At 34.7% G+C, this 10,447-nt stretch overlaps 1 protein-coding gene across 1 annotated transcript; it reads right to left on the reverse strand.

The window, feature by feature from the left end:
- Positions 1-2,211: 2,211 nt before the first annotated feature.
- Positions 2,212-9,064, reverse strand: LOC142532232 (chloride channel protein CLC-f-like). The gene is made up of 9 exons (XM_075638544.1): positions 8,542-9,064; positions 7,144-7,546; positions 6,661-6,855; positions 5,147-5,601; positions 4,935-5,039; positions 4,091-4,324; positions 3,756-3,962; positions 3,341-3,573; positions 2,212-2,550 (listed from the first exon to the last, which is right to left on the reverse strand). The coding sequence occupies exons 1-9, from the start codon at positions 8,923-8,925 to the stop codon at positions 2,475-2,477; spliced, it is 2,292 nt and encodes a 763-aa protein (XP_075494659.1). The 5' UTR covers positions 8,926-9,064; the 3' UTR covers positions 2,212-2,474.
- Between the last annotated feature and the right edge of the window lie 1,383 nt (positions 9,065-10,447).

A 10,447-nucleotide genomic window follows, 5' to 3' on the forward strand; every position in this document is an offset into this window, starting at 1 on the left:
GATGGAATACAAAGTGAGAAATAATTACAAATAATTCATAATATCAAATATGCGATATTAATATTTTCAACATTAATCAATTATTGTTTTACTGATCGATAGTTGTGATATGCTCAGATGTGCTCAACTAAGTCGGCTCGAAGTTTTTTACTTACTTGACTATCACACATCTCTTTATTTCTTTGAAGGGATTCTAGGAATTCTCGCATGGAGCCTCGAAATATCTGTACATGAGGATATTTTTCATCATCTAACGCATTCATATAATCTACAAATAATCAAATTGTGCAAAATAATGCATGTATATATTATATCCTGCAAGTTATTTTTCTACCAAAAGATTCAAGAGTCGTGTATTCATAGAACAAACAAACGGCTATATATATATATATATATATATATATCATACAAAGAATAGTTGAAAAATTTTCAAACAAAAATGAATTAAATAAAAAAATCACGCAAAATATAACGAGTAATGTTACATATACAACCAAATTTGTACAACAATTCTTACAATACAAAATCTCATTTACCAAAATCTCATGATAAATTCAATACAAAATCTAATAAGATAATAATAAAATATCACGATATAATCGTTTTAAATATCACTGTGTGATATACTAATTGTACCTTTAATATTACTCAAATACAACAATTAGATGTTCAAATTACTAACATAAAAAATATTCAAAATCCAAAAAAGTCGCAACAGCCTGGCCTATCATGCAAGGCTACTTTTACCACAAGAGTGGGTCTCATGTGAGACCGTCTCACGGATCTTAACTGTAAGACATGTCAATCATACCCATATTCACAATAAAAAAAGTAATACTTTAGCATAAAAATTAATATTTTTTTCATGATGACCCAAATGAGAGATTCGTCTCACAAACACGACCCGTGAGACCGTCTCACACAAATTTTTACCTTACTACAAAGAGCAGCTCCATAAATTAAAATCACTCAAACCCAAAAACAAAAAAAAAATCATATCCTCATTATAGTCCAAGCTCTTTACTAAAACTTTTTGTTGGAAAAAAAACCAGTGCAAAGAGCACCATTGTGCATATGAGTTGATCTGAACAATAATAGGCTCCAGCCCACTTGTTTAGGATATATATAGGCTCGAGCTCAATTCAAGCTTTTATTATTATGCTCGAATTCGGCTCGTTAATACCTCATCTATCATGTTTAACGAGTCTGGTTCGAGTTCTGCTCGTTAAACTGACTACTTTTCGAGCTCGTTTTAGAGCTCATCGAGTATTTAAAATAAAAAAACAACTAGTATATGAGAATTTAAGAGGTATGGTTCTCATTTTATAGGATTTCAATAGCTTATATTTCAATAAAATAGCAACTCATGGCCCAAAAAACTAGCCAAAAACCTAACCAAGCCCGAGCTCGAACGGCTCAAGTTCGAGGCCATTCAAGCTCGGGCTCGAGAGCTTATGGGCCGAACATTCTTAAGCTCGGGATCGATAAAATTGTCGAGCTCAAGCCGATAAGCATAACGAACAATTTCAAACGCGCTATTTACTGAGCCGAATACCGTGTAGCTATGATTCCACAATATCAGTTTTAGAAAATAATTCATAACATCAGACAATGAAAGAAAACTACCAGAAGACTCCCATATCTCCTAATTGAGAAAGCTAATTACTAGGGAAATGTCTTCTCAACACTCGAACGGATATAGATCGAACTGTCTCTTGATGTGATGGGATTAATAGGTTTGGAAAATATGTAAAATAGATAGACTCTCTACTCGACTTCCAAACACAGGAAGAAGACTCACTCCCCTTGCGGGGGATAAGGCTAAGAGGAGCGGAAAAAAAATTCCATGGGATGAGAAATGTAAATATCCTAAGATCTAAGCCGAACTTGGAAATTTTAGCTGAGCTTGTTTTTTAAAATTATTATTGTACAAAACAGTTAAAGAGATTTAGCCAAATTATTTTTAAAAAAAATCCCAAATCCAAGTATTTATTTTTTTTTTAAATCCCAAATCCAAGTATTTCCCAAATGATTATGTTTTTAAAATACATAGATTAAAAATTTACCTAGAAAATATATTTTTAATATACCTAGAAAAGACATTTTTTTAGGAGGAAAACCAAATATTTGTTTACGTTACATAATGATGGTAGCATGAATTTACTTGAAGAAAGGCACACAATCCAAACAAACACAGCGTAAATCTCTATATATCTTCCATTTTTCTTGCATAAAAACTCAATTAATTGAGTTATAAAGGCAGTAATAATTGACATGTACAATAATTGTTGTGCTAGATTACATTTAAAGGGGAGTGTAGGGGTATCAGAAAATATCACCATGCAATCTACCTAAAAAAAGTGGGAATGAGAAATATATTTCCTCTGCAATATTATATGAATCCCAGTTCACAAATGATTTCTGCAGAAGAAATTCACCTCTATGCTGTGACATTAAGGGTTTGTTTCGTGTAATCATTGATGACCCGTTGTCATCGTCCCCAAGTCGTCTTTCTGCTGGTTGATCGTTTTTCTGCGGTTTAATTCATCTCTACATAAACCAGAAGCAGGAAGAAACAAGCATCTTAAAAACGTTTTCAAATGAACCATCATTCTCAAATTAAGTCATTCTCCAGTCATTCTTTAAATTAAAAGGAAAAAAAATAGGATTTTGAAGATTTTGCTTCTGAAATCAAGAATTACTATCTCGTTTTAATTTTATACTCTAAAAATTAAATTTCACGCCATTCACATTAACCAACACAAACAGAATTCTTAGTTAAATTTATCATAATTTCTCAAAAATACTAGATCCTCATATCATGGAATAACACGCACTATATTTATCTTTAAAGTACCCAATCGTTAAAAAACTAAAATATACAACATTTCATTAACTACCCCGACATTATTATGTGGCATGAAATTCATTGTTTAACATTGTCATACTGAATTCTGAAAAGAGCCTCACGGAACGGAAAGATGAACTAATCCGTGTAAGCATAAGAAGGCTACCCTTACCAGGAAAGAAAGATTAAAACCAAATCCGTCACATTCTACAACATAATCTTCAGAGATATAATACTTGACTGGGCTATGAATAATTGCAAAACACTAAGTTTTGTTCCTAACTCCAACATGCATTAAATCATCATTACACGCGGCAGCTAATTTTATAATATGATTTTATGCACTAGAGGCATTTATTTACTGTTAAAGAATGGAGTAGGCTTTATATGGTCCAATTCATTCATTCATGTACAAAGGAGAAGATATAGTATATAGCCAGCGGAATATAATGCACAAGCATTCATCGGAATGATTAAAAAAGTAGTGAGTACCTGAGACAATGCCATATTGAATCGTAAAACAGAATAGCCTCAATTCGGCGCTTTGTTTCTCTTTGAGCATCTCCAGCCCGCCTAACAACAGGCAGTTGTTTGATTCCTTTAGCCTCCATAATCTGCTTAGCAATTTCCAGATCCGTATCTGGATAGCAAACCAAAAGCCCACGCTCCCGTCCACGATAACTTATTCCACGAGTGCAAATTGAGGACACAGTAAACGTGTTTGCCTGCAAAGGAATTCATCATTGCTGAAACTTGTGTGAAATATCTTCAATATCGAAGATATTGCAAATGAATGAGGACCAACAAATTATTTTATAGACACATATATTGGATATGGACCGAGTATATAATAGAGTTCTCAATGCCATTGAGATAAATAATTAAGGGGAAAAAATGAAAAACATACATCTGCTGCACTCCAGTTGGAATTGTCACCAGATTTTTTGTAAAAGCACCGTTTGATGTCACCATATGTTAAAATTCCTTCCAAATAATCTTCAGCGTCAATGACAAGGACGCAGTTCTGTTGACCATCAGTCATATAGTTTAGTGCCTCTCTGAGAGTTTGCATCGGAGAAACCTTCAAATAGTTGTTTAACATGGCCTGAGATACCTGATTATAGCGGTAAAGTACGACATTATTTTTGTTTTGCTAACACATAACAGATAATGAGATTAATATAATGCTAAAATTGGCTTCTTTTCCCACTAAGTTTCCACCATGAAGGACGGAAGACAGACCTTCAAATTCTCCAGTAACATTTCAATATCTTTTGACTGATGGCTACTGGAGTTACCAATAACAGAGAGTTCTATATCATCCCCTTCTCCATTTTGTCTCCATATGTCCTCGTTTTTGTCTTCAACTGGTGAAAGAACCCCATAACCTCGGGGAGAACGCCTTGTGTCAGATACCTCATTTTGTTTTGGTTGAGCTGTCACAGAGGGAACCCATATAGCTAATCCAACGGCCCCCTGTTGCAAAACATCAAACAAGTTGCTAAATTACCAATTCACCAGTTTATTTTTTAATTTTAATCAAAAGCCCATCATGAAGCCATGTAAATAGGCTGAAGACATCTTAAGACTGTGTGCTGCTCATGATATTGGCAAAAGAAAGTAGAGATTTTACAATATGCTATCTATAACAATACAATTGTGATATTAGAGAAGGAGCTGCTAAAATGTCATGACTAATTAGTGGAAGAGAACACCGAAAACTCATTATAGCACAGTATCTTGCAATATTCTGCTCCATTGCCGCAATTTATGTTGTCAGTAGGGACAACCCAAAATCAGCCACAAAATGTTAGACAATTCTGATAAATAATTACATTCCCCAAAATCATGAGTGAAACATATATCATATGTCAAGAGCCTACTTCACCGGCTGAGTTGTAGAAGATTTTGTTGCCACAGCATATAAACCTAATCCTCCTATTCACATATTTTATACTAAAAAGAAAAGCACTCGTTTAAAGAACCAACATATGATCAATAATTACATTTTAAGTCAACCTAACCACAGCAGGACCATCAGATTTCAAACATGACGAAGAGAGAGAGTTCTCAGATCAAGACCCACCATGAGAGGAAGTAATATTCTGTAATCTTTGGTTAGCTCAAAGAGAAGAAGAACAGAAGTCAAGGGTACTGAACAAACAGATGCTAATGTTGCAGCCATCCCCACCTGAATTACACCAGGAAGCAGAAGAGATATCGTCAACAATAAAAACGAAACGGAACTAAGAAAAAGTTAAAATAAATCTGAGTAAGCTTAAAGCACAGGAAAATTACTAATGCATATGCCTGTGGCTCAGCAATGGCAGCATTTCCTGGAATAGCTGGATTGATTAGCTCTCCAGCAAAGCCCCCGAATACAGCACCCACTGCAGCACCAATCATTAAACTTGGAGCATATAGGCCACCAACAAGGCCAGACCCTTTACATAGAGCAGTGGCTACAACTTTAGCTGCAGCTAATTGAGCTAGAAGCCAGATTCCAGGCGCTGATGCAGTCTTTCCCGTGTGTAAAATCTCATCAACATTAGTGAAACCCCAATACAATATCCCAGGATACTTGAGAGCTATTAGCCCAGCTCCTAAACCCCCCAAAGCAGGACATACTACATCTGGGATTCCGAATTTTTCTTTGATTAATTGGAAGGCCTTGGTGAACCAAGATACCAAGCAATTGAAAGCTACGCTTACTACTCCACATAGCATTCCCAGTATAAGGTACAAAGGAAGCTCTGAGACAAGGAAATCACAAATATAATGGTTAGATGCACACCCTCATTCAGCGAAATGCAACAATTAAGTTAAATGCACAAACTTCTGACCAAGTTTGTGTCACAGATCTAAAGTTGAGAATGTTCAGTGGAATATATAGCAGAAAAATGAGTTCATTGTGTTCAACAGTATAATTAGTCAAATTTTTGTATTTGTTCAAAAAATGTGCCAAAATCTTTATTGGGTTTTTAATAAAATATGCTAGTACATCTGTCTTACATAAGCAATATGCAGCTATTCTATTTCATTTCAAACACGTCCAATGGATGACTGTTCTAAAGAGAATTTACTGAAATCACTCAGGACCAAAGTAATTCAAGTAATCAAATCATAGTTGTCAAAAGCGCACGAAGTGCACGCTTAAGCATGCTCCAAAGCGCACAACTTCCATGAAGCGTGCGAACGGCTCTTCAGAGAAAAATACCCTTTTTTTAAAAAAAAATCTGACAGAAGATATTTCCTCATTTAAAAGTGTGATTTCTCCTCTATTTTTGTATTTTAAAAAAAGCAAAGGAAATCCTAACATCAGGTTGTCTCTGCCCCACGTGGCCTCTACCCTTTGTCCTCGCATTTTAAATTTTGATATTTGGAAGATGAAAATGATGATGATTTCAATATTTAACATCTAATGTTTCATTTTTTTTAAAATTTTATTTTTATTTTTAAAATATTTTATTAATTGTGCTTTAGTTCCGAAAAGCATGCGCTTCACATTAGACCCAGGACACTCGAGCACAAATCATCGTTTCCTGTATGTAAAAAAAAACTATGAACCAGATTAGATTGATCCATATAAGCTTTACATCACCGGTGCAATTTTACACCTTGTAACACAATGGGTTTGGTTAATGGATGATAACCTACACTGATTTACATAAGCCCTAAATCATGCGTTGCAAATCTATTTTCCACCCAATTAACGTATACAGAACAGAAAATGTTTGAAATAATGATGATAATCAGACAGCACACCTTAAAATATGATTTCAGTTTTAACACACGAGAATCAGATAAAATACCAGCAGCAGATTTCAAATCATACGTGGGCACTGTGAAAGCCTGTTTCTCACCAAGCACGGCATTTGAAACAGTAGACGATATAACAGATGCCAAGATTATCATTGCAGTTGTAAACGGAGGAGAGTTTTCAGCACGGAGAGGCCTCAGAACGGTTTCAATAGCAAAGAAACATCCAGCAACTGCAGCGTTGAAACCTGAAGCAAAGATTTATAAGAAAATAAGAGGAATAAATTGTTATATATGACAAAAAAAAATCTTGAAAATGTATCCATCCATAGTGCTGATATAGCAGTAATGAGAAAATAACGAAACCTCCATGAAAAACCCCCATTCTGTTTCTTCCCTGACCTCCTCCACCTCCCACCAATGACAATGAAGGGGGGGGTGGGGGAAGAAAACAATTCATAATCTAAAAGACTTGCTAAATCATATGCCATATACCAATATTGAAGCAATAAGCATCAACCAAAATAGACGAGTACCTGAAGCAATTCCCGCAGCTGCACCAGCAGCAACCAGAGCGATCCTCCGTTCTCTATTATTCTCCATGGTCATCGAGAATCCATTGGCGCATGATTTTCCAATATCGACGCTAGGCCCTTCTGGCCCTAAAGAACAACCAGTACCTAAAGTTACAGCAGCCTGGATAGCTTTCACTGTGGGGAATATTGCAGCAAAAATGTCAAAGCCTTGTCCTTGCAAAGAATTGGACTGCATTATTTGATCCAATATCTCAAGGAGGCCATGTAGAACACCCACAACAACTCCACCTGAGACTGGAATCAAAAGTATCCGATGCCACGTATCAGCTAGCCTCTGTAGCCGAAGCCAAGCGGCACCTTCATATGGGGTACCAGCCCATGCCCATTCATGTATTACATGGACCTAAATTAAGCAAACCTTATGTCTTCCGAATCTTTATTGCTTCAACACAATAAATTTTGTAACTCATAATTGGAGACATTGTTAAACTTCCAAAAAGGCAAAAACCAGATTAGGAAGTCTGAATATCTTAATTTGATTAGTTATGGAAGTGCAAAATCATATCGTAACATGTAGGCCGCATCAAACTTCATGAGCATGACATTGAGTGCAACTTTACCATATAAACTGATATGTGAATCCATGAATAAATACACATCATTATTTCAGAGATTAAGCAAATCGGATATCTAGGCAATGCTTCCAAAGTTCATATCAAAGTGGAATAACTACAGCACAATGACTACAAAAACCACATTAGAAGAGTTACAGGTCGACTCTTAATTCTGCGATTGAAGCAGGGACAAAAAAATTAAATAAATAGACAAAAAAACTTAGGACTTTTACGTGTTTTGATTGAACCATGAAAAAAGCACCATAAAAGTATATCAGCATTTCCTATTTTGTCCAAAATATTATCCATAATCCTAAAAAGAGCAAGAGGTAGCTAAAAATTTCATTGTACAATCAATATTAGAAGCAATGGATGACTTAGAATTAATTTACACCTTGTGAAAAGGCTGTGAATCACTAAGTGAAGTTCTAAGTTCGTCAGAATGTGCCAATTAATTTGCGTAAAAATTAGACTAATTGGAAGCTCCTCCTTTACCATGTTATTCCTTGTCCTGGCCAACAACATCCATGACTAACACATAAACGACCACCCATTTCTGCAAGCCTAACTGCATTTCAAGTCCTCACAGCTCTTTACTAGCATCAGCTACGAAGTAATTCAAGGTTGGAAGCACAATATGTCAACAATGAACAGATAATTAAAAAAAAATCTTTGTCAATCAATCCAACTACAACAGAAAACAAAATCCTGAGTTTTCGAACATGAAAAACGCCAAAGCATTCAGAAGAAAACATTTTTAAAAACCTTGATCCGATGAACTAACCCCACGGTTAAAAGCGGCGACGCAAAGCCCAGTAGCAACACCTAGGAGGCACCCAATTAGCAGAAGCGCCCATTCCGGCGGCGCGCTATCACCAAGAAAATCATCGGCGGCAGCGGCATTGGCACTAACACGATGATTCGAAGGGGAGGAAGGAGATTGATGTTCCCTATCGAATCGGAGCTTCACGCTCAACCTACGACCCGAAGCCGAAAACCCACGATCCAACCGCTTCGATAGATCAGATGGAAGGCACCCTTTATTATTAGTCGCAGCATTCTTCCTGAGCGGCGATTGGCTGCCTCCTCGCTCCAAATCTTCATCGGATGCCGGTGGATTGGAGCGCAGTAACACTATTCGATCGTCGAATTCGGCTCCCGATGACATATCTGCACCTCCCCCAGTTTCATAAGAGCATTAATCGAAGGAATTAGATGCATAAATCTGGGGTTTGGGATTTGTAAAAAAGAAATCTTGCTCGCTTTTCACGTCATATATTTGGAATTCTTCTATTTTTAAACACGTGATTAATTTATGGTTATGATTAGATATATAAATGCGTTAAAAAAGTTTGCTTTTGTCGGTGATATGCAGACAAACACTAAAAAGACAAATTTCAAACGGTGATATTTATTAGGAAAAAATAATAATTTAAAATAAAAATTTATATTTTTTCCATAAATTAGATCAGATCAATCTTACAAAATTTATTTTTAAGACCATTTTCATAAAAAGTTTTGTGTCAAATAAATAAAAAATATATTTCAATCACTCAAATAATTAATTAAATCGGTGTAAAACAAAAGAATGAAACAACTCAATACATATTTATAAAAAAATGAAACTAATCAACGTCAAATTAGGTTAACTATGCCCATGATTTAAATCTCGTTTGTTATTACAGTTTTAAGTTTGGAACGATAGTTCGATTTCAAGATTTAAGATATAACAAATCTTTTACTCAGCTCAAAATGAATTTAAATTAACTACAAGTAGATCAGATCCAGTCAAACACCTATTGTAATGACTAATGAGATTCCCCTTGAGTTTACTACTAATGATATTAAGACAAAAACTTGTGTGAGACGGTCTCACGGGTCATATTTTATCAGACAGATATATTATTTGAATTATCCATGAAAAATCATTACTTTTTATGCTAAGAGTATTACTTTTTATTGTAAATATCAGAAGTGTTGACCCGTCTCACAGATAAAGATTCGTGAGACCGTCTCACAAGAGATCTAATCTAATATTAATATTAATACTAATACTAATACCAGCCTTTTATTAATTGAATGAATTAATAAAATGTAGAAAATTGTTTGACCCAAATTCTAAACCCTGAAATTAAACAAATTCTAGTGACAGACTTAAATGCGCATTTAATGGGCAATACAAATTTGCAACAAGTGTAGACCATTGCGAGAAAGCGATTGTCATTATTATTAGTGCTAGCAATAACATTAATTTACGTAATTATTGATTAAGATATTGATTATATAATAATTTAATGCATAGTTTTATATTTAAAATAATTCTGTAGGGTTCTTTGCATTTTTTAGGTGGATTTTTTATTTCACTCTTCGTTTTAGGATTAATCAATTATGTAAATTAGAAAAATGAAGCCATTGTATTGGTTAAAGAATGTTGTTACAGCATGGGAGGGAGGCTATTATTTTGGTGTATCAACAATGTTTTAGCTTTCCTTGTAATAAATCATATAATTTAAAATGTGATATATTGTTGTTTTTCTTCCTCTATTGTTAACTCTATGAGATTTTAGTTCGTTGTGTTGTTAAAATTAAATTTTAGTCCGGAATATTTCATTTCTTCGTGTTCTTTTTTGTCATTTGTCTTACAATATAAGAATTTATTCAATGTCAAACAAAGAAAGATTAAAATGGAA

The sequence above is a fragment of the Primulina tabacum genome, chromosome 2 (assembly GCF_025594145.1).
Source record: "Primulina tabacum isolate GXHZ01 chromosome 2, ASM2559414v2, whole genome shotgun sequence".
Taxonomy (NCBI): Eukaryota; Viridiplantae; Streptophyta; class Magnoliopsida; order Lamiales; family Gesneriaceae; genus Primulina; species Primulina tabacum.

Coding starts and splice junctions, on each gene's coding strand:
- LOC142532232 (XM_075638544.1), bottom strand. CDS start 8,925: ATGTCATCGGGAGCCGAATTCGACGATCGAATAGTGTTACTGCGCTCC. Junction 7,547..8,541: donor TCGCCGCTTTTAACCGTGGG/GTTAGTTCATCG, acceptor TGCTTAATTTAG/GTCCATGTAATACATGAATG. Junction 4,325..4,934: donor GAATATTACTTCCTCTCATG/GTGGGTCTTGAT, acceptor GTTTTGCAACAG/GGGGCCGTTGGATTAGCTAT.